This window comes from Cyprinodon variegatus, unplaced genomic scaffold, assembly GCF_000732505.1.
Source record: "Cyprinodon variegatus isolate N-32 unplaced genomic scaffold, C_variegatus-1.0 Scaffold117, whole genome shotgun sequence".
NCBI lineage: Eukaryota > Metazoa > Chordata > Actinopteri > Cyprinodontiformes > Cyprinodontidae > Cyprinodon > Cyprinodon variegatus.
Genome location: NW_015150570.1, coordinates 901,203 through 927,276, shown reverse-complemented (window position 1 = coordinate 927,276; position 26,074 = coordinate 901,203). Strand labels below are relative to the sequence as shown.

The window sequence follows — 26,074 nt, the reverse complement described above, 5'->3', positions numbered from 1 at the left end:
TCAGAGCTACCGCTGAAGATGAAACATTCAAGCTCGAAGAGTATATCCGGATGATGGCCCCAACGTATATTCCACTTGATAAATGTCTCATAATGTGGAAGCTGAAAAAGAAGGAACTGAAAGAACTATCATAGGAGGAAAAAGCCCTGGATAGGATCAGCACAGGATCGCGCGTTGAACACCACAGCAAATGACACACAGATCTATCATTCCAGACAAGATTCCAGATGCAGGCTATGCTAAGAGGCCCCAGAAACAATCCAGAATCTCACAGCAAGGTATAAGAGACTGTAAGAAAAGTAATACATGGAAGGACAAACTGGAGACTCTCAGATCAAAATAGGAACCACCTACCAAGGTGGTGGAGAATGACTGGGCTAAGATCATGTGGGATTTCCAGATAACAACAGACAAAGTGGTTGTGGCCAACAAACCTGACATTGTGATCAATGTCAAGCGGAGAAAGGCAGTAGTGATTGATGTGGCCATAACAAATGATGGAAACATTAGGAAGAAACAGCATGAGAAATGGAGAAATACCAAGGGCTGAAGAGAACACTGGAGAAGTGTCTCCAAAAGATAATTGGGGAAACATCAGACATTTCAGAAGTGTATATATATATATATATATATATATATATATATATATATATATATATTTAGGGATTGGCTGTGATACTTAGTATTGAAGTATTAGTTTATGTATCAATGCTTGAAAGTCAGAAAAGGAAAGAAAAGCTTTCCTGAACACAGAGGTCTACAGGATCTCTGTGTTCAAGTTCAAACAAGCAGTGACTGTTTTTGCTCTTCTTCTATTGCTAGCTAAAAATGTTCATAAAAAATGAATGTGGCACATCAAGAGAAAGTGTGAGTTTGATATTTACCTATGATATAAGACTTTTTAAAAGCATACATGTAAGTTCTTGTGTGTGGGTGTAAAGGTTTTCTTGATGTAAATACCATCTTTCTACCTTGTCTCTTAACAGCGATGAAAAATTGCTTTCTTTAAATCCTGTCCATGATATTTTCTTTTCCACATCTCAGTGCCTAAGACAAAATGTTTCAACTGGCTTTTTTCACAGCAACCATAACATCACTTCTATTATATGTCTAAATCTAACTTTGTCTTTTAAACCCAACCTTATTCTATGCAAATCATAAATGTTTGCTTAACTTGTTTATTTTTTGGTTGAAAAAAATCCCACTTGGTAATTATAGGAAAGTAAAGTAGGTAAACTTTTGGAATGAAACTTTAGTTAGAATTCCAAAATAAAATACTCCCCCTCAGTTTTGCATTCAGATTTCTTTACAGCAAAAACTGCATACAACCAGTAGAGTAAACTTTTCTTATTATTATCAAATAATCAAAAGATGGTTTTGTGTTTGAAAAGGAATACCTTTATTTGTAAATAATGCATTGGCATTGACAGACAGACAGACAGACAGACAGACAGACAGACAGACAGACAGGCAGGCAGACAGAAAGCAAGAAAGAAAGAAAGAACTTGAAGAAGAATTGAAATTACACAAAATTACAGAAGCCATTATGCTATGCAGGGTTTCTTTGTTTCTTATCAGTAAAACTATTAAATCTTTTTACTAAATTATTTTTGCTTTGCTTCTTTGGCATTTTTGTTGAACACCTGAAGTTATGAAATGGGTAAACACATTAATTGTACCTACTACTGTAAGTTAACTAGTCTTGTTTTTTTTTTTTCCTGAGACATTGACTATTTATATCCTAAACTCTAAAAGAGGAGATGTTTAAACCAGAGACAAGTGCTGTATAAAGGAGAAACATTTTGGTCAGAGTGGTTAGACTGGGATCCAGAGTAGGGTCTCTCTGGAGAATAGAGTGGCAATGAAGAGGTGGCACTTGAGTTGAGGAAAGTGCTTGGCAGCAAAAATGAACATTGAGTACCTAAGAGACAATGAAAGTGAGGGAAGAAAAAACAAAATGAACCAGTAAGAATAGGTTGGCCAGACAATCCTACTGCTTGCCAGGTGCTCTGGCAGAGAGTGGTAAAAATGCCAGAGCTGATAAGCTGCTGACATTGATAAGTTAATGCAGAGCAGGTTTTCCTGCCACATGAATCCCACAGAACATCCAGCATGTGGTTAAGTTTATAATAACAAATGGACAAGGACAACTTTGGACTTTGGTGCTTGAGTAATTGCAATTTAACTTGACTAAAATTAGAAGTGCTTTTCTTTAACAAGAACACATACTTGTTAAAATGGCTTCTAGACAGTCTTAACATTCCAGTAATAGAACAATAACATCTTATACTTGGACTGTTAAAGTTAATGTGTATGTTGGGCTGGATATCCATTTGCTCTGATAAGTCATGGCAAATATGTAACATACAAAGAATAAATCTTATAATCTTATCATTGAAAAGCGCCTTTTTGTCTGGGCTTTCTTGTTAGCTTTACTTATTTTTTTAATCTTCAATCTCTTTTGCTTTTATCTGTCAACTATGCCTTTTTCGACTTGAATTCATAAATACAAAAATAACAAACATAACAAACATTATTAAGAGAAAAAAAAAAACAGAACAAAACAAAAGGATGAGCTTCATCAGCACATTATAAGCTGTAAGCACTAGGCCAATCACACTTCTTTTGACATGCATAGAATCAGAGCATTGTCCTAGTCATTCTGTTACATGCTCATTCCTGGAGGAAACATGGCTGATTACACACATCCCCCTCCATCTAGTCCACTAGGTAATTTATCTCTGCTTTTCATCAAGTGCAGAGTGACTTACCACTGCCAGTCCTGGCCCATTCACTTAAAATGCTTGAGGCCAGAAACAGTATCTGACGATGTGCTTAGTTAATTTGAAGTAACGTTTCACTGGATAAGGTCTCAAAAGCTTCTCTGTTAATAATGCCTTTTCCAGCTCAAGATTCAGATTGTGTCATTTGTTTGCATTAGAAGACAAGAGGAGTTCTTAAGAAGCCCTGAGTAACAGCAATGTACGACACAGTTTTAGGGCCACAGTAAGGAAAAAATGGGGAAAAAACTATGACAGGACATCCCCCCCCCCCTCTTCCTCACAAAGTCGATGAAGTTGAAATGTTGAGAATAAAGTTAAAATATGGAGAATAAAGTCGAAATATAGTGTTGAGAATAAAGCTGAAATGTCACGAAAAAGGTCAAAATAAAGCATTTAACTGTCAATGAAAAAATATTTAGCAGTTTCAAGAATCGTTAATAACGCAGGAAGACAGAATGATGACAGACATCAGCTCGAGTGTGTGCTTTTTGGTGTCATCTGGAAGCCTACATCCTTTGAAAGTTAGCTTTTTATTGACAGTTTTATTTATTTCTGAATACTATATTACTTTATTCTTGGTTTTTCAACTTAACTCTGCATTTCTACTTTATTCTCCACATTTCAACTGTACTGACTTGGTTAGAAAGAGGAGGAAGAAAGAATTCCTCACATCATTTATTTTTTCTCACTTTGGCCTTCATACACCATCGTGAGAAGGAGCTTTTCTTCTATCTTCTCGGCTAAAATCTCTTTGCTGTGTGCCATTTATTTTTCCCCAACTTCCAGGGGGGTCTTATCATTGATCATTCTGGATGACGGTTTTTTTACAAACACTAATTTTTTTTAGATTAATTTGCACTTTATCAAATCAAATTTGTATTGACATCAGATTTTGTTCATAAGACTGGAACAAAAAGACTTTTGTTTTTGATGTTTTTTGATGATATTTAAATATCAGTACTTGTTTGAATCATTGCTAAAAAGTTGTAAGATCCATTGTGTGAGCACAAACTATGTTAGAATACTTTTGATTAAATATTTCATATAAAATGAAAAAAAAATTTATTAAAATTAAGGTTCTAGGCAAACGTTTGCTTAACAGATCTAAAAAAAAAATTGCTTCTCAACAACACAACAGGTTTCCCCTGGTAGTATATGAACCTAATATCTGCATTGTACTGCTGATGTTCCTGAGGGAATTACCTGCCATTATGATGAAAAGCACTATTTCAAATAAAATGGTGTACCCATTCTAATTAAGATTTCAAACGCCAGCTAATTAATTGATAGAGACTAACTAACTGCAACAGCAGAGTTTCGGTACATTCCAAGTCATGTGCTCCATTTCTCTTAGCAGATTCTCAGTGGACAGGCACCTCTGAAAAGCTTGACATCAAAGATTTGAGCAGTGCTGAAAAATTAATTCTTTCAGTCTTAATATTTAACAGAAGTCTCTGAGTGCAACCTCTCCTCCTTTCCCTTTCCCATTTCTAATGGACATGACTTGCTGTCAAACAGGAAGGGACATCACAAGCAGGCAAGAAATAAGAAATACTGGTTCATGCATTTGTTGGCGTTTCTTCGACACCTTTGTTTTTTTAGTATAATTATTTATTTTTTTTTGTCTTGATTTGAATCTACAAATGCGGCAGTCATTGTGGATCACTAAACCGTGGCTTTGTTTGTGAAAACAAAGCAACGGGCTACATCAGCATTTCCCAAGACAGAACCAATTACCCAACCCCCAGCCACCAGCCCAGAGTCAGATTTACAGTGCTATTCTCATCACTTTCATTCTGTGGTAAAAAAAAATGCTTATTTTATCTTACACTTATCCCTGAAGGAAGTGCAAGCAGAGAAAAGCATTATCTTCACCATGAGATTCTTGCTCTCTTTTCTTCTATATTTAGCTTATTATAACACTTACTTGTTTTTTAGTGTTTATTAATTATTGTTTTTTTTTTCAAATTAGAAATTAGATAGCTTCAAATATATTTATGTAATTTAATTTTTTGTTATTTGAAATAATTTGAACTTTTCCTATTTTATTTCTATTAAATTCTAACCAAACAAAAGATGCACTTAATATTTGCTTATATACTAATATGATACTTTGAGCTAAAGAAACAGCAGGATATCCGAAAAGCTTTCTTATCTATAAGATTTTAGAAATTAAGCCTGATGAGTTCCTGGTGCATGTTAGACTCCACCAGGGCTGCCCTCTGTCACCATTCCTGTTTATAAACTTTATGGACAGGATTTCTAGGCAAAGCCAAGGACCGGATGGTTCTGGTTCTGGTTCGGGGACCAGTCCAGAACCATCTGGTTCCCATCTTTTGCAGATGACACGGCTCTCTCTCCTGCCTAGACCAGATTAGGTGGCTTGGCCGTCTTTTTTGGATGCCCCCTGGACGCCTCCCTGCGGAGGAGAATAAAGTCGTACCTGGAAGAGGCCCAGGTACTAGTTTGAGAAAATGCCAGTGGTTGCCTACACATTCATATGTAAAGTAGTNACCTGGAAGAGGCCCAGGTACTAGTTTGAGAAAATGCCAGTGGTTGCCTACACATTCATATGTAAAGTAGTATAAATAGCTGGAAGATATCCACTGTGTATCAAAGTAACTATGGGAAGAATGCTGTCAGGACATCACAGAGAGACATGGTCACCTCATGGAACCTCATTAATGGCAACCACAACAATTTATTGAAAGACATCAGTAACTCACTAAAGAAATTTGTCAAAACAAAGATTCTGTTCTTCAACGTTTGTATGAAGTCCAAAAGGCACCGACTAACTAAGAAATTGAGCTCTATTATTTCATAATGCATTGTAATGTTTAGAAAATCATTATTAAGATGTAAAATGTTATGTCTGTTGCATCTATTTGGAATACTCTCACAACACAAATGAGTGAAAAAGGTTATACCTAATCTTTTAAATAAATCAGTACCTCACCCAAAATAAACAAATAACAAATGAATGATGACAAACGGCTCCTTTGTTCCCCTCCGTGGAACTTGTCAATCTAAAGCGGCTAATAAGCCATCCATAATCATCTACTAGCAGCTAGGCAGAATTACTTTTTTTCCAGTGGGGATGTCCTCCAGGCTGCCATCCTTGCACAATTGGGCTTCACAGCTTTTCACAGCTATTTATGGACATGTGGTTGTCTCTACCTTGTCATCCTGGTTTATTACATTTGACTTGTTTGAAATTAATCTGCTGATCTGCCACCTTTTTTAGGATGGACATGACCCTTTGAGAATAAAATAGTATTTTATGCCCTTCGGGGCACAGACTGATGCCCATTTCCTTGACCTCAACAAAGTAATATTCATAGTTTATATCCAACTAAGGCTGTATTAATATTTTTAAATGAATAATGGTGATGTATGAGGCTTAATTTGATTCAGTTTCATCTTTCAAGATTAGATCATACTGTAAGAGCTCAAACCCGTGCTCAAAAACAATGTTAAAATGCTTATTTATTTTAAAGCAATTATCAGGGTCAAAGTTTATTTCATTGGCAAATGTATGTTTTTTTTAGCGTATTGTCATGAAAAAATTTTTGTGTGGCTGCTGGAAAATCACATGACAAGGAAAAGGTTTGAATTGATTCCTACAAACTTTTATGCAGTTATTTTTTATACGTCCGAATTTATACATCAAATATGTTTTGCCACACCTGTTTTATACACAGACTTGTTTTATATGAGGCCCTTGGTCTTACATTGTTATCTTTAGATGCTGTTTGAGTCATACTCTCTCTTATGTTTTTTTAGTAATGGCATTGCAGTATTTTCTCTGAAACTGGTAAACCAGGTCATGGACATCTAACTATATGGTGAAGTAAATACTGTATGTTATTTATCCATTTATACAGTGATTTCCATTTTTAAAAGATATCAGACATGTATCATTATTATTATTTTTTTTTACTAAATTGTTAAATGTGAAAGCCTGTTCAATTGTTATATGTTGCATTTTCTTATTATATTGGAGGTACATCTTAACTTAAGTCTCGAGTAATCAGCCAAGGTAATAATTTAATTAGGTAGTTTAATGAAAAATGCAATTAAAATTTTTGATTAAACTGGACCTAAAATGCAATTTTTTTTTGTTAAATAACTTTGACAAATTCAAAAAGTCATGACTGCATTTTTGCAACACAAATTACTTTGATTTCTAAGATTGAGATGTGAGAAGATGTTAAAAACTCCTAATAATTGTAATGAAAATTTAAATTTTTTATTTGTCCTTTAATTCGAATAGAGATAGTTAAATTTCATGATACATGCTTCGTAGGGAAGATTCAATTCATCTTCTTTACCTTTTGCAACCCAGGGTAACATACCTTTGTAAGATTGCCACATTTGAATACTTCCTGTACAAAATTGCATTTACAACAACCATGTCCAAGACAGAGTGAGAAACTGTGACAAGTCACCTTTGAATTGATGCTTTTTTAACAACTATTTCCTGATCATCTGATCCAACGCCTTCGCAAAAGCCTTTGTGTGGTTTTAGTAGCTCTGGGTTTGCTTTTCGGCTGCTAAGGGTACCGGCTGACATGAAGGCAGTGCTAGGGATTTTTTGTGCTTTAGACTAAAAGACAGGGAGTGTCACACCATTGTTTTTCAGCACCTCAGTACTGAACAGTGCCTTTTTCCTTTTGACCCAGAGGGGAAGTTCTGTTCTGCTCTTATTCATTGTGTCAACAAGACTCATGTTCTTGGTCTGCAGCTTTTCTACATGTATTAGGGAAGTGAAAAAGTTGTCAGTGGTTTTTTCCCTTTCCTGTCCCCCAGCTGCCCTTACTGTCCCCCAGCTGCCCTACCTATTTCCACCTGTTCTACATGTGCTGGGTACTTCAAAGGACATAACCCTTGAATTGGGACAAACCTACAGTATGAGGCCAGTCCAGTCCATACATTTCTGTTTTTAATATTCTTTAACCTGATATAAATATATACTAATAAATAATTTGGGGAAAACTAATAAATAATAGGGAAAAACTAATCTCAAAAGCAAGAGATTTCTTATGACAGTATTTTCATGACTCGTCTTTCCAGAAATGAAAAAAGTAAAGGATGCATAAGAGGATAAAAGTTAAGGGAAAATCTATAAATGAATTATTATTTAGAAAATAATTAATTCATTATTATTTTTTTAATCCCAAGGTAACACTAGCAGTTGTACCATGGCTGCAGGCATTTGAAGAGGGAAAAATTATTTGTCTCCTAATAAACCTCCAGTAGAGCTCAATAAAATAATCTTGTTTTGAAGCCTTAGTTTAATTCAAGGAAAGATTTACTGAGTTACAAATAGAAGACTCGAATAAGTCAAAAATAACTGTTTTATTATTGCTTCACTAATTTTTTTTCTGTTTAACTTCAAGTAGAAATTTAAGTTTAACAAATCTGCTATCTTACCTTTTAACATCTTCTTCAAGTCTGCAATTGCTGCCCAAGCTTGACCAAACCCCCTTTCCCCCACATTAAATTATGGCAAATGATGGGGCGCTAAGGGTACTCTGGTTCCATCCTTTAAATTATCCCAGAAAAGCATGCATTTTTCTACAACATTGAAATAAGTCTTAGAAGGATACATGGCATAAAACAGCCTTTGTGCAGTCCTGTAATCCTGAAGTTCGTTTCCAAGTCCTGTAAAATATCACTTGACTTTGAGAGTCTATTGAAAACTGCGTCGGCCTTAATTTCTGGTATGGCACTGGACTGGCTTAAATCCTATCTGATGGACAGGGACTTCTAAGTGTCAGTAGGGAACTTTAAATCAGAGGCTGGAAAAATCAGATGTTGAGTTCTTCAAGGCTCCAAGACCCCTCTTATTCAATATCTACATGCTGCCATTTAGCTCAGATTATAGCATACAACAACATCAGTTACCATAACTACTGTATGCAGACGACTGTATGCAGAAAACTGTTTTTTTTATTTTTATTTTGTGGTTAACATGACATTCATTAATCAGCTGATAAGTAGAAAAATGGAGTAAAACTTTGTACTGAGAAGCTCCAACTCACAGGCAAGTTAGAGAACTAGAAGACATTTTGTATTTGTAAACCCACAAAAAAAACATGTGTAAAAAGATTCAAAATTGTTGAAAAACAGAACAAACAGCAAACCTTTAAACTCATAAAACAATGCACAAATATAAAAATGTCAAAAATTAAGGCTTAGAAGGAAAACACCTTTACAGATACCCATTTTGGCTGACATGCACAAATTATACATGGTCATTTTTGCTAATAAACTTATATATTTGTTTACAGCATCAAAATGACCAAACAAAGCAGCAAATAATAACAGGTTTATCAAACCTAAATTAACATGGCTGCGCCTGTAGACAGTGGCTTGATACAGCTCCCAATAACTACACAAAATATGCCGCTTAGACCGCTACAAATTAGGCATCGATCCTGCATGTACGACCACCAGCGACTGCTGGAGCTTCGGTCACAAAGTTGTGTTTCTGGACTCCTAAATACAGCCACTGTTGACTGTTTAAAAAGCTGTGGAGTGCTTCGGACAGATGACAACAGTACAGCGTACGGTGGCCCTGAAGTGCAAACTGCAACTACAAATCTAAAAGCGCAACTACATTAAGGAAATCGCAACTACATAAAGCAAAGCGCAACTACATTAAGGAAATCGCAACTACATAAAGAAAAGGACAACTACATTAAGAAAAACAAAACTACATAAAGCAAAGCGCAACCCCCCCCCCAGCGCTACTTACTTAAAGACTGTGCTCCATCATTTTTACCAACATGTGGACTTGGGGTCAGAACACTCTGGACGTAGCCTTCTCTAACATCAAAGATGCATTCAAAGCAGAGGAGAGTCAACCCAGGCCCCAATAACATACCTGGCCGGGTGTTCAAGGAGTGTGTACATCAGCTGGCTGGTGTCCTCACAGACATTTCTTTTTACATCTTATTGAACCAAGTCATAGTTTCAGCATGCTTTAAGACTGCCTCCATCATTTCGGTCACAAAGAACCCTAAGGTCACCTTGGTTAATGACTACCAGCCTGTCGCCCTGTCTCCCATCATGATGAAGTGCTTTGAAAGGCTAGTTAAAGAACACATCATCTCCAGTCTCGCCCCAGCATTTGACCCGTTCCAGTTTGCCTACCGACGAAACTGCTCCACTTAGTACGCCATCTCTGCTGTTCTCCACCTGAGCCTGGCACAAATGCGGCTGAAGAACAACCACGTGCAGATGCTGTTACTGGACTTCAGTTCAGTTTTCAAAACCATTATCCCACAGCATCTGATAGGAAAACTGGAACAGCTGGGCTTCAATACACTCCTTTGCAACTGGCTACTAAAGGTCCTCACAAACACAACTCAGTCAGTCTGGGCTGGACAGAACACCTCTGATGTCATCAACCTGAGCCTCACCTCTTGAGCCTCCTGAGCCCCCAGCTGTTCACTCTGCTGACCCACGACTGTGTCCCCAGGTTTACAACCAATCACAACGTGAACTTTGCAGACGACACCATGGTGGTGTGCCTCATCAGAGAGCACAATGACCAAGACTACAGAGAGGAGTTGGAGCAGCTGGTGCAGAGATAACAGCCTGATCCTCAACGTGGAGAAAACAAAGGAGATGATCATCAACTTTAGGAAGAACTGGCTCAACCACGCTCCATTGCTCATCAACAGCTCAGCAGTAGAAGTCATCAGCTGCACCAAATTTCTGTGGGTGAACATCCCAGACAACCTCACCTCGACTATGAACACTGAATAAAAGGACACAGAAGCGCTTGTACTTGAACTTCTACAGAAGCACCATAGAGAGCGTTCTGACCAACTGTCTCACTGTGTGGTGTATAGGCTGCAGCTCCTCAGACTGGAAGAACGTGAGAAGAGTGGTAAGAACAGCACAAAGTAACCCCTCCATTAAAGAAATTTAATCTCAGTGTGTACTGAGCCCATAACATCATAAATGACCCCTTACACCCCCACAATGGACTGTTTTCCCTGCTACCCTCTAGGAAAAGGCTCTGCAGCATCCGCTTCACACCCAACAGGTTCTGTAACAGCTTTTCCCCCACTGCCATCAGACTGCTGCGCTGTTGAAAAAAACTCTAAATCAAGTCACAAATCAAGACCATGCATCATACTGATAACAACAAACCAAACAGAACTCAACTCAAAAATGTTCTTCTGCTGCATTTTCGCACAATATATATTTGTTTTTTGCACTGCTCTGAACTTCCACATCAATGCCTTTTGCACCATGTTTTCTCCCACACTGTTTACAGTCGATCAATCCTGCACTTTATGAAATAGAAATATTAATTTCATTGCTAATCTGCTGCTTATTCACTGTCTGAAAGCTGTACAAAAACAATGTTTTGTATACGCTGTGTATATACTGTTTGTATACAGTGTGTATAAAAATGACAATAAAAGTTGTCTAAGTCTAAATTTAAAAGTACAGCTATGATGTTTAATTTAACAAGTAGAAGTCAGTAACAAAAAATAAAACAAAAAAATCTAGATTAATGGAAAGAGGAGTTGGACCAAATCTTGTGCTAAACTGTTTTACTGAGAATAAATTTCAGTACTTGTAAAGGATGCTTCACCAAAGTATTATGTTTTTTGTTGCTGTTTGATTTTAATAACATGTAAATATCTTATTTGCCCTTCCTTTGTAGCTTCCAAACATTATTAGATATGTAATAATGCAAGCTGGTATATATGAAACAGGGAAGCTTACAGACTACAACTGGGGTATAGATTTGTTTCCTTCTGAAAGAGTCAAAATTTAACGCTCCACTTCTTAAGACACTTACAAAAACAGAATGCTGAAATCATAAAAAACCCAACTGCTGTGAAAATCACAATAAAGTTCCAACATAGGTCCTCATCTACAACACCCATTCTGCAAGGACAATTGTTTAGGCTTTGTGTGAGTAAATCACAGGAGCTAAAATTGACTTGTGTCGAACTTTGAGGATCTCTGTTGACAATGAATAGAGATTTTGATCTCAGCAGGAGACAAAAATAGTCATGTGCTGTCACAGACCAAAGTGGTTTTTGCTGTTGTTATAGAATTGCACTCCAGATGGCATCCTGTAGGAGCATTTTTATTGCTTTTATTCACATTGGTTCTTCTTAAAATTCTTTATAGCTGTTCTTCTGGCAGAATTAATAGCCCCTTTTCATTTTGTTTCTTTTCCATTGGTTGTGGAAAGCCTAGGCCATTTGAAAAGCCCTTAAAGCCCTTACACACGTAATTTCACTTAGCCAGGTCTTTCATTTGATGGACATTAGGCTCTGGTCTGAGGTAGGATTTTTTAGATCGTTAAAGGGGCAGAGTTCTTGGCAGCAAAGCAAGTTATTTTGTTACCAGAAGTAAGGAGTTAAGTGTAGAAATGTATCATTTTATCATCATTTAAAAAAAAAAAACTAATTTATATTAAACAAGGCTGTAGACCTAATACATATAAAACAAAAAAAAAACATGTTCATGTATTATGCTTATATAATTTAAAACACTAGGCCTATTGACCTTTAGCAGACAGGGATGGCTGCAGACAATGGGTCACCAAGGGATGCAGGCAAGCTAAAGGTGCCTTATAAAAGAGTTGCAGTCGTATATCTGAACATGTCTAAAATTGTGCATTCTTCAGCCTCAAGAAAAACAAAACCAAATGCTTCTTTAGATTGGAAGTCTTCCAGCCACTCGCCCTCGTTTCAAAAATATTGTACCAACGTTAATGTACATTGCATTTTGAAAAGTGAAGCTTTCACTCAAATGCTTTCTATTAGGAGTACTTGCTTTTTGCACTGCAACATCATGCAATCTTGTACTCTCTATGTTATGATGATGCATTTAGGCAGGCCAGCTGACAGCTATGCTAGGGCCATGGACAACACAGTCTTTTTGGCCCCCCCTCTACGCCAAAACACCCCCCCCTTAGTATTTTATTCAATAATCTGCTGTTAACAGAAATATTTTTTGTCCTCCAAACAAGTCTTAGATGACCTCACTTTATAAATGTGGCTAGACTTATTCTCCAAATGGCAAACTGTGAACTTTTTTAGTGGCAAACTCATTTATGATGTCTTTAAAGTCTAATTTCTTGGCAAGCTGTTGCCCTATAGACTTTACCGGGACATCCTAGAACCCATGTAGTTTTTTATTATCTTAATTTTACTGAAGGCCTGCTCACCTCGAACCCGTCAGAGGTAGAGATCGGAAAATATGTTGCATTTTTTTGCATTTCCAATAACAATATTTGTGTGCACTGTTTATTTCATGCCCTGGAAATCTTTCATAAAGCTTTTTGTTTTTATGTTGGATATTTTCATCCCATCTAAATGGATTTAGTACACTAGTTGATCTTTTCTCTACTTCATAACAGAACAGTAAGCATGGCAAATATGGCCTTCAAAAATATTGTACCAACCTTAATGTACATTGCATTAAAATATGGCCTTTTTTGACTTGCTGTGTATCAGCCAGTCCCTAACCATTTCTTCTCTTCCATCGTTGGAGTTAGGTTAGCTACTTTGGGGATTCTCTGCCCTCTAAATTGGCTGGCAGTTCATTTGCCATCTCTGAGAAAGACTTCCTTTTTGCCATTACAAACATTCACTTGATTAAAATCAGTCCTTTTTGTTGGCCACAGTGCAGGATCATTGAAATTAATGGTATGATACGTCTCTTGAGCCAGTATGCTCAGACTCTCCAATAAGGCAGCAAGCCCCTCCACCTGCACTCTGTTGGTCGCTCCCCCGCCCCCCTGAAACTGTGACGGGAGAACTGCTACGCTGTCCTCCTTCCTGTCAACCACGGTCCCTGCTCAGCTGGTTCTTCTGCTATGTTCTGTCTTTCACACTGGACCTGGACCCAATGGCGTAACGACACAACAATAAGTAAGCAACATCTGGGTGGGCACCCAAATGAAGTATTACACTCCCCCTCCGTTCTTCCAGCAGCTTTTCATTCCTTTTTCTTTTCTGGAATCCGCTTAAGTACCTATTTTTGGTATCCATCGTCGCTAACACAATGTATGTAAACAAAACAATTTGGATTCACCCATAATTCCAAATCGTTTTGTAAAAAATAAAATACTGAAATACATCGTTCTTTTAATACCTTTATTGCGGTTTGAAACATATTATCTGAGTGTATTTTTACCAATATATATATATATATATATATATATATATATATATTTATATTTAGTTACTGTAATATTAAATATTTTCTAACAAGTATTATCTGAAAAATTACTTTTGCCTGTATTTTGAATGGTCAGTGTCAATTTTGGGCTCCCGTTTGTCCCTCTTTGTTGGCGGGCATGCGTTTAGGTACTAAAACATCGTACTCTTTGATTTTAACTAAATTGGTACTTGGTAACACAGACTTAATTCTGTCCATATGCATAAAAGCACTGAAGTTTTTACCAATCACTAGTCTTAGTTTACCTTCTCATTCTTTCAACTTGCTTACCTTGTTTTAGCTGCTTCTTCATGTTGTATGCTGAGTGCTACTCCTGTCTTATCCTCTTTGACATCCTACGTTTTTAAAACATTTTTCTCTCTTAATCAGTTCAGTAAGACATATTTTAATTGACTGCCAATTAACAAACAGAGTCAGAATCATGGAGTTGTTAAGCAACAGCTTTGGCCAAATGCATTTTGGTAGAAAATGAACAGCGCAATGAAATAATTATTTAAAGCACTACTGTGTAAGTTTTATCCACCAGGGGAATGCCTAACTGGTATTTTTCAGCTTCAGCCCTTCTGAAGGCACTGCACAGTTGCATATTAAACAGATGTCCTCTGTGTTTTGAAATCCGAAGTATACCACATTGAGCAGATTGAGTCATAAAATCACATGTAAATTTGAGGCCACATTAACCCCTTTACAGTAAATCCTACATCAGAGAAACAAAACATATGCTTAGATAGGAAGCATTATTTTGTTACCAAACAACTTTTAGCTTAGTAAGATCCTAATGTATAAGGGGAGCTGAAAACTGTTTTGTAAAGCTGCACTCTGGGTTACATTCAGTTTAATTCAGTTTCAACTCAATTATTTATATAGTGCCAATTCACAATGCATGCCATCTAGAGGCATTTCACATAAACAATTTAATGAAATCAGATTGTCAGAGTCAGATTGGCAAAAGGTTTTCCTTTAAGGAGAACCAGCTAATTGCATCGAGTCATGCAGGACATGCTCCACCTGCATGAGCTTCTAGCCACAATATTTGCTTACATTTGTTGTTGACTGTAAATATCATCAAGATGTTCCTGTAGTCTATGTTATGGGTTAGTTTAATCAGAATTTGTGGTCAAACTTAGCTAAGTATATAAACATAACTACAAAATGAATCCCATACTGTCAGATAATTCTACCGATTGGGTACATATATATAGAAAAAAAGGATTGGCCCTAGCCCTGATCCCTGTGGTACTCCGCATCTACATTTAATATGAACAAACTGAAATCTATCAGAAAAATAAGATGGAATTGAGCCAGGAGCTGTTCCCTTATTGCTACAGAATGTTCAAGTCATTCTGAAGAATGTTGTGATCAACTGTATCAAGTTCAGCACTGAGATATAACAGGACAACTGCAGAAACAAGTCCACTATCTGAAGCCATGCAAATGTTTTTGGTGCTTTTTCATTGCTTTTATGAGCTATAAAAACCTGAATGAAACTCCTTAAAAAAGTCATTATAGGATAAGTGGTCGCACTGTTACTTAGAAAAAGTTTTTTTCAAGAATTTTCAGTGATGGATCTGTCCCTCTCAAGTTACGGAGACTAGTTTTTCAGCATGGCAGTCCACACAGAGTATTGATTTGGACCAGCTGCTTACACGAAAAAGCCATTTAATCAAATTAAGCCAATACTTGGATTATAAGCTATGCAGAGTTGCTTTAAACTTTTCCCTTCTATGGATCTAGTGTGTCTTAATAATGGAACGAATCAACATTAAATAAATAAATAAAAATTTTAACCCTGAGCTGGTCATGTATTTTTCAAGAAGGAGTAACTTCTAATAACTAATAATAGTAGTAACTAATGAACTAATAAATATGTTCATGATAGCTCTATCTAACCTACTTTAGCAAATAATTCAATGATGTTGAAAAACAACAAAATATATGGCCCTAATATTGGTTTTGGCTATTTGCTGTAATGTTTCTTATTAACACCATCAGTGTAATGCAGTTTTCCATACAATTTCCACGAGCATAATTAGGCTGACCGTAGGCTGACCTTACTTAGTAAAGAAAACAAGGTTGTGTGCAGTTAAATGTATTTTTGCTGTAACTAAGTTTGAACATGGCAAGGTTTTACTCATTCCACTGCCAGTTCCTCCTTACACTGCATGTGACATCGTCAGCTCTGTTGTTGCTAAGCTACAGATAAAATATGTATATGGTGATTTAACTAGGCCTCAGTCGTTGTGACTCATCCATTTCTCTGCCAGTTTGTCTAGATGTGGACAAATGCTAAGTTTTGTGGCGTTTTAAAAACAATCAACTTCATTTTAATCTACAAAAGGAGTTCATTGCAGATCTTAGGGGGAAAAAAAGCAAAAAATTAATAAGTAAATAAAACCATGCCAAACATAAACATGTCAGACATTTTTTTTCTATAATCAAAGATAGAAGGAGGTGATAGAGGAGCAAACATACCTCACTGATCAGGCTGGACTGAAGGCACTGCTGTGAAGCTGTATGTAAGAACTTGGCTTGGAAAAAAGGTCAACAAGCTGTGATAATATGTTGACTCTATTCTAAGCACTACTCTGGACCCTCTGGTGAAGTATTCTTCATCAAATGAAGAACATTACAGGCAACCTCTTAATAGTTCTTTTGTACAGCAACCAAGGGTGTTCAGAGGCTTCATTAGCTCCACTGCAGTTTTGGCTCTTTCAAGAGATCCTTCTTCCCTACAACAATCACCATCTATAGCTACGTTCTTAAGAAGTGTGACTATTATAATTATTATTATTATAGCCTTTTAAAATTCGAATAAACTTTTCATTTTTTCAGAAATGTCAGTGTTACTGGTTGTATTAAAATTGTAGGTGTTCTTGTTTGTTATTCACAAATAAATAATAGATATTTCTAAAGGAATAAAAGCAGATTTTTCTTTACATGTAATTAACAGATTGATGTCATTTATTTTTTAATTATGGTAAGTTGTCATTATGTTGGCATTTGGCACCCTTTAAATAAACAGAATAATAATCTGCTATAAATGTACTGTTTTTATAAAATGTAAATGCTATTTTAAATAGCCAAAGTAATTTTATGTTTTTCTATCCAACCATATTATACTTGTAAACTTGTTCAGTTTTAAATGGCATGTCCATAATAACCGGTATTTCAAATCTCACGCTAATATTCCATCTCGACAAAAGTGAGACTCATTTTGAGATAGTCTATGCCAATTCCCTTGATCAAATATGGAAAATTAAATAAAAGTATTACATTGTTAACAAACGATAACCATTTTATATCAAATTTGTTCTACTAAAATAAAAATGTGATTTTTTTTTTTTACATTCTTACTACATTATACATTATACATTATACTGTTTTTATGGCTTTTTTGATGGCTTTTCTGTGTGCAATATGAACACAAAATCCTTTCCACACAGAATGGAGTCAGATTGACAATTGCAGTTCTTTTTTAATGTTGATATAATACAGCCCTGATTTATTGTTTCCCATTTATAAATATTTTTCTAACCAAACTGAGATACCTTTTTTGTCTTGTCTACTGCTAGATTTGTATCAACTCGTATTTTCTCTTGTACGTCACAGGCTCCCAGAGGTACGGATCTCAGACAATGGACCTTACGAATGCCACGTGGGCATATATGACCGGGCAACGAGGGAGAAGGTTGTCCTGGCTTCAGGGAATGTTTTTCTTACAGTTATGTGTGAGTACCATCTCTGCATTTACTATACACACGTCTGAGCTGCTCTTGTATGTATATTTTAAAACAGAATTTGTTGATGAAACACCACATTTATTTAGGAATCTATGTCAGCAGGATAAGAACTATGAAAAAGGTGGAGGTAAGAGCAAACAGGCGGGAGAAAAACCTCTATATCAGTCAAAATTTGAGGCTTTGCTTTTTTATGTGATGTGCCAAAGGAGTGAAAATTGATATAGTTTGGTGAGCTTCGAAAACTAGAGAGTAAGGAAATATTTTCAAATGTTTTCTTTCCTGATTTGCATGAATTGCTAGCCTCAAAATGTCTGGTTTATTTACAATACAGCTAGTGTCCTGGTGCGTTTTGCCTTTAGAATATTGGAAGTAAACATTCTAAATAAACTGATGTTTTCACAGCAAGGTAGTCATTGACTTTCTCCCTTTTAAGGAGCAAGTGAGCAAAATCATTTTTGCCAAATATATACTAAATGGGCTGTTTTTATATAGGCCTGTTCTGCAAACAGATTTAAAACAGATCATTTGGCAGCTTGTGGTTAAGTGCAAGGGCACATTGACATTTGGCAGAGGGAAGCTGGAATCAAACCCACAACCCTTCCAATTTTTAGGCAACTATTTACTTTACTGAGTTACCGTCACCCTAAAATGAGTTGTTTTGTTTATTCCATCTCTGTCATTTGGCTTCTGTTTTTTTTTTTTTTTTTTTCTCAGTATTAACGGAATAGTATCAAAGTTATGGTATTGCTTTCCTTTCATTTTAGATATATGTAAACTCTACACAAAAGCAGCTCTAGCTAAAGGTGATTTCAGTGTGATGTATCAGCCTTTTGATACTTAAATTTTGTTTTCTAAATCCGCATAAAGGAAAAGAGAAAAAAGGAAAATTAAGTAAAGGAATCAACTTTACTAAGAAATTATACACCTACATTGTTTTCTACTGCTGCTATCAATTTTTAAATTCAAATTTTCAGACTTTACACACTTTTGTTGTGAGACCCTTTTATTACCCAGTCCAGATCCGTAGAGGTATTGTTTCTCAGATAGTGTACGCAAAGGAAGAAACATGTTTAAGCATTAACAGAATTTATTCCAGTCATGGTTAACAAAGTCATTGATACAAGCAAAAACTGTAGAATAAAGTCTCACCTTATATTAGGCCCTTACGTCTCGACCAATTCATGAGAGACCCCACTGAAAGGCAGAGAGCCTCTGGTGGCTTTCCCATTTTATCTAAAAGTCAGACAGGAAATGTCTCACCCAAAAGCCCCCACCATTCAAGCCTACAGCATTACCATATAGGGCAATGCTGGAGCTGCTCTGGCCATGTCTTATGTCAGCATAAGTATGTAAATTTTATTATTCTGATTCTAATTTTGGCTGACCAACACACAAGACTGAACAGATATAGAAATTAACAGCTGTAACAGAAAATAATAATATTCATTAATATTCAACACTTTTGTTGCCATGCTTAATTACTATTGCTAGAGCCTCACAAAATTTATTTTCAATGTCACCATTATTTTTCCTATTAAAATGTTTACTTTCCCTGTTTTGAATCAAATTTCTTTTGTATCCCAAGTGCCACGTTCATGTCTGCCTGATGAATCCATCCACGAATAAATACTGATCTCTATATCTTTTTGCTAATTATCTTTTTTTATTTTTTTGCAACTAGAACTCTGAAGCGAAACACCATGTTATAATGTCAACTTATCACATTTTCTGACCCCGAATACCATCTAATGCTTGACGTTTTCTTTTAATCTATGCAGAATTTTCCCTTTAAGTAACGCTTGACTTTATACTTGTAATTTTTATTACCATTCAAGAGTCTTTGTTTTACTCTCCCCCATTATCAATGAAAAAGGATTTACTTTGCCAGTTGCTTCTTGTTTCAGGTTTAGGTGGGAAGGAGTAAATGATGTTGGCCTAGGATAGCTGCAGCACCCTATCTCAGTCGGGGTTCTAAATCACCACAGCGAGAAAGAAGAATGGCTTCTGGCATTGTGGTTAATTGCAGTCTAAACTGAAACAGAATTATTCATAACCTATTAGTGTGTCAAGTTCAGTGGGAAGTAAGGAGAAAAGTTGAGCAGAGAAAGAGAATATTAGTGGAACAAAGTTAATTAATAGGAAACAGTACATAGAGAGTATTTTAATCTTTAAAGGATTTTACAAATAAGGATGATAATTTTAATGAATCCCTAGCCAAGAAATGCGTTTTTGAATCACAGAGACATGAACTCTGGTAAAACAGCTACTGTCCATTACCATCAAAAGTTTTTAAAGTCTCTTTTTCAGTTCATACATTAAATTAGGAAATCTTAATTTTATTGGACCCAGTGGCATAAGGGAAGCAACTTTTGTAGTCGTATTGATATTTGGCAAAAGTTAAGCTGATTTGTTAATTAAACATTCTTGTTTTAAATACCGATTTCTTGATGGTTTAAAACAAAATAACCTCATTAAAAGTCAGCTATCTAGAAGTATTTTGGGCAAGCAAGATATTTTATCATTCCTTGAATAACTGCATGTTTTTGTAATTTATGGAAAGGCATCTTGCTAGTTTCAAATGTCAGAAAAAAAATATGTGTTAGCGATGTGAAGTTCTTTTTGGAAAAAAAACGAAAATTGTTGAAGTGAAGGAAACAATCCTTAGTCGACTTTTGAATTTAGTTTCAAGTCACAACTAGTTTTAATATGCTGGGCAGCAGTTTTCTCTTTAACTTTATGTAATCCATGGTGTAGAGACATTTGACCTACCTCCTGCAGCTGTAACAAAACAGGTATCTGTGAATGCAGAAAACTGACTCTTGCTGAAGTGGTCATTGAATATGATTTTTGTTTGACCATGTTTTTGTTAACTTTAGGGTTGATTTCCCGGGAATATGCTACATTTGGGGTCTTATAGGTACTGGTGGGGACCAACGACTGGTTCCCATGAAGAGAAGTTCTCTTCTTGGGATGGGGGTTAGGTGCAGGGCTAAGGTGTAACTTGAGTTAGGGCTAGGTATTATTAATTGTTATGCTTAGGGGTTAGGCAATATTCATTAATATTTATGCTTTGCTTTTACTGATTTTGAATAGTTTAAACTTTTTAATTTTGTTCTTAGAGGCATACTTATAACTTGAATTGCATTTTTTTTCTTTTGCCTTTAGCAAGGGAAAAGTGGGTTTCATACATCTTCCATTGTTTGTTTTTTATTATTAAAAAGAATGTCTAGACCAAAAATGAAAGTAATTACTTTAAAAATAACAGAGAAAAAGTCAGAACATTAGCTATTGTTCCTAATAGATACCAATTTTTGCTGCAGTTCTAAAATGAAGTCTTTTCAATCTCTATGAAGCTAAGATCATGTTAGCATTTAGAAGCCAAATAAATCTATTCTCCTTTTGTCTGGTAAAGATCTTGTGATTATTTGTTATCACCTGATGTGATTCCGTTATGATACTGCAAAGATTAAAATGGAAGGTAATTTATACCCCCAGAAAAGGCAGTGACCTTGGGAAGCCAGTACTTGCTTGAGTTGTATACTATCTGAGGGACCTTAGCTGGTTGTTGTCTGTATTAAATGGGTGTTTGCCTGTGACTTGTCAGCTTGATAAAGAACATCTTAATAGCCATGTTTTTAAACATCTCGTCACGTAAGGGAAGAAATTCTTCCATCTAACCTTTTGTGAAGCGTGAGAGGTTAATTCAAAGGATGCCCTTCAGTAGTTGACAGGATTGTTACCTACATCCTCAACATACAGAGATGAGTACTAAGATGTAGAGAGACTTAATTATCTTCTCATTCTGTGTAACTCTGTTTGCCACCATAATGGATGTTCAATTTTAATTAAACACCACATACATTTAGGTCCATGTCTGGGACCCGACAGGATTAATGATAAACAGATAAATATCTTAGATAACAGTAGATGCCAACAGATTCTTTTATTCAAAGAAAAAATAATTTAATTTACTAATAATGTATACTGAGTTATTGTGTTTGATTGAATGATTATATGGATTTGATTGTAGAGTTTGATTGATGCTTTTTGCTTTGCATTGTTAAAAAAAGCTTTAAATTCCCCACCATAGTTTGTATGACTCAAACAGCCAATTTTTTTATAATGTCCTTTCTATTACATTCTGTGATATGTTATAAATTATCTTTATAATTGTAATTTTAAATGTTTTTTTCCATTGAGATCAGAGACATGTTTTTAATAAAACAAATTAAAAACAAAATATTTAAAAATGCACATGTAATACAAATAACTCAAACATTCGGCTCAAATTAACTCTGATAACTGATAGAATATGATTTAAACGATACCTGTTTTTCCTACGTTTTTGTTTTTTTTTGTTATGCAAATACATAAACTGTTTACAGCGGATACATCAATAAAATCAATAAATGCAGTAACATTACCTTCAAAATCATTAAAGCATTGTTCAAGGCTCAGAATATTCAGATGCTTCATTTTCTGCATCACTGTCAATTCGTTTTCATTAGCTGGAGTACAAGTTTTTTTTTTATCAAATTGAAGTAAATGTTTGTTCTCAGGTTTGAAAAAGTTCAGAGTATTCTCTTTTAGTTGTTATGTTTAAATGTGATAATGACTGTAACTTTCAAAAAGGTTTTCAATTAGAGCTGAAGGTAACTTTTTATGTTGAGAAAAATCAAACCTTTTATATCAGTCTTAAAAACTTGCAAATGTTTTCATAAACAAAAAACAAAGGGTTGTGGAGATGTGATTACTTACGATTTACATTCTCCAGCCAAATTTGTCTTGGTTTCTATTTTGTAAGCAGGCTAATCAATGGAAACCGGGTCACTGGCTTGAGGGACTGTTTGGTTTCACTTGGGTGCTCGACGGACACATTAGTCAGTTCCAATCATTTTGCTCATTTAAATACATATTGATGTAATTAGATATAGTGTAACAAGCACTTGAGCTTTGGGAGATGTCTTTTAGTTTGGGGTTATGGAAAAATACAAAATCAAGAAACTGAACCTAATTACAAACCATTTACCTAAAAATATAGCTCCCACAATTTGTGTTTGTGTGACATGTAAAAATAAATGCTGGCAACTTGTACAATCTCCACTGCTTCTTGTCCTCAAGAAGTATGTATTTAACCTTAAAATACATAATACCTGTTGACTTCCTGAATGATATCTGCTGTCACCTGTAAGAAAGTGTATTTAAAAAGTAAGAAAGTGTTATTTCTACCATATATTTTTGTAACCATGCTTTAATAATTTTGTCATTAGATTCATGCACTGGCTTTATTTGATGATACTTTTCCTCAAAACCCACTCAAGTAAAAGATCTTCTATTAATATGACAGCTGCATTTTAAACCTTCATCTCTCAAACTGTGAAATCTGTTGGTCCTATCTTAATTCTAATTAGCTTGTATGGAATTGTGGCATAAACTCTAAAATCTTATTTGGAGTCATACTGTATCTCATTTGAGGCTGCATTAATAGCAAGCCATTTTTACCCTGTAGCTCATTCTGGGCCTCATTCAGTTGACATTCACCAGGCGCTTATCAGCAGGGTAGCCGTTGTATGCCAAGGCTGTAGCCTCATGAGTAAGCCTATTTTCATACCTAGAGAATTAACATTGAAAACAAAACCACACACATTGAAGGGCTGCTTCTTAGATTCTGGCTGCCTAAAAGAAAAGAATCTGGCTTGGAACAATATTAATCATCAGAGGTTATTTCTCTTGAGTTCAAGTTTAATATCCCTTTTAACAGTTTTGGACCATGTTAGGCAAAAACTATTACCGGTAGCTTTTTTCCATCTCCTTTTCAGCACCACATCTGTTGTTCAGGGTTTGTTTAATCAGAATCACCGTCAACTTTTATTACAAAAGAATTTGACTTTCCTTGCCCATCTTTTACGCCATAATCAACAGTAAGAACAACTACCACTGTATATAAAAATCTCAATTAAAGTGGGTAAAAAAAAAGACAAAAAGTAGGACTGGAAATAGTAAGTGCAAGAGTTTGTTTCCAGTCTTTTTTGTATAAATATAAGGTTTTAACAGTGCAAAAGGTCTTAATTGTTTTAACAGTCATGGGCCACTCTAGATGTGAAGTAAGAAGCTGGTATTGTGTTTATTTTTTGCTGTTAACCATCTGTTCCACTTCCCTGAAAGTAAAGCTTTGAACAGCCTCTGACCAGGATGGGTGGGCTTGGCAGAGATGTTAGTTGTTTTTTGCTTGGTCCTAGACAGGTTGTGGATGGAGGGAAGGTTTTTGCCCCAGTGATTACCTCTGCAGATCTAAATGGTCTTGCAGTTTGAACGTGTCCTTTTTTGTAGATGAGCCAAACTGCACACAATTAATTGAATGATGGCAGTGTAGAAGATAACTAGCAGCTCCTGAGGAACATTATACTTCCTTTGCTGCCACAAGAGGCATAGTCTCATTTAGGGCTTCTTTCTTGGTTGCTAGAAACTGAATTGGTCTGCAGTCGACATGGTGTTGTTGAGGATAGAGAGGGGAGGTAAAGATCAAGGTCAAAGGTATAACTTGTTGCTTCCATTGCTCCTTTGTTTTTGGTGATACTCCAAAAGCATTAATAGAAACTATTAAACCTATTCAAAGTACATGTTACACCCCACATGCTCTCATGTTGCTGCATTTTAAGTTGCAGGCCTTCTGTTGTTTTTTGTTTAACATCTCAAGACTGACACGACTTAAACCATAGCTGTTCAAACACCTTTTTTTTTTTTTATTCCCCGAAAACTGTCCGAAAAATACGTACCACTTTCTAGATGCCACTGCTTTGGGGTACATCATTTCATAGGTGTATAAATTTACTACACTTGTTGACCCTGTTGTCACCAACGTGTGAAAATTTTGCATTAGCAGTGCAAGATGTGTTTTTGTACAAAATGGGTCCATTCAGTATCTATTGTCCAAATGGTCCAAATTCTGTTTGATGAATTTGGATATTGTATATAAGGTATATATCCCATGCAGCTTTTTATTCCTTTGACACATTCTTCTTTGACTATTTGAGCTGATGTAACAAGTACATTTCCCCACTGTGAGATCAATAAAGTCCATTAAAAAAAAATTATTTATTGAACCATTGAAAACACGCTCTCATTTTGTAGGAAAGAAAAAAAAATATTTTTCAATGAAGGGGATATAAAAAAAAGTTTGTATCCCATGAAATGAGCCAATATCTGAATGCTGATCATAAGTCCTGCCCATCCTTTCAAAGCTCTTTTTGTTTGCTGCTTCCACATGTTGATCATTTTCAGAATCATTGCTGTGTCAGATTGAAGGCTGGTGAAAAGAGAAGTTGGCATGGACAAATTGAATTTTGAGAATGCGTTTGTGTTTCTTAACATGTTTCATTGGTCGACTCATTCCAATGGGAAACCTGAGGTTTTTTAGGATAGCAAACATACCCAACAAAGCAAGAAAAGAATTCTGGTGGAATTTATCATTTTCATCAGAAAATCTTGGGACATTTTTAAAGCCAACTTTTATAAGAAAGGAAAATAATTACGCTTGGTGGAAGATAGTTGAGGACCCAAATGATGTATAGATAGTAGATGGCAACACAAACACAAATTCAGGAAAAATAAATAAATCAAAAACAGGAGAACCAGGGAGAAAACACATTTAAGGATCAAAGCAATGAGGAGAAACCAGCACTGAGGAACTGCACAGGAGTATATATGGGAGACAGAACAAAGACTGGGGTAATCAGCTAACACGCAGCAGGTGTGGATAGAAGAAACTAGAAGCTTAGGGGAAGAAGACTGGTGCAAGAGGGCAACAAAGAGCAACACAAAAAACACAACATTATTTAAATACAAGTAGAAAACAACTACAATAACACAAAATGGAAAAGAAGCAATAAACTAGAAAGCCCAAAATGTCATAAATAATGTAAATGTAAAATGTAAATGAAAACTCAAAGAGAAACAAACATAACCAAAAAGTCCACAAAGGGCAGGATCATATTTTCATATGGTTATTATTACAAAAATATACTTGTAGAATGTGTGATAGTAGGTGACATAATTGACATGTATGGGTTTTTTATTTCATGACAAAAATGTTTTTTTCATAAAGCTGATAGAAAAGTAATTTGTCAAGCTCACACTGAACAAATGAAAACACAACAGGTATAGACTGGGATCAAACGGTTAGCAACAAGAGAATGTTATGTTATTTTTCTTTTTCCATTGCAGTGGAAAGAATGATGATGATCAAAGACATAATATTATAATAATTGTGATCATTTTAAGCGGAAGAAGATGGATGGATGGATGGATGGATGGATGGATGGATGG

At 35.7% G+C, this 26,074-nt stretch overlaps 1 protein-coding gene across 1 annotated transcript in view; it reads left to right on the top strand.

Moving 5' to 3' along the window:
• igsf21 (immunoglobin superfamily member 21) overlaps nucleotides 1-26,074 on the top strand; it is a 213,571-nt gene that overhangs the window by 120,731 nt on the left and 66,766 nt on the right. The window contains exon 4 of the mRNA XM_015375324.1: nucleotides 17,619-17,737. Within this exon, the coding sequence (XP_015230810.1) occupies nucleotides 17,619-17,737 (119 nt within the window). The remainder of the gene's footprint in view (nucleotides 1-17,618; nucleotides 17,738-26,074) is intronic.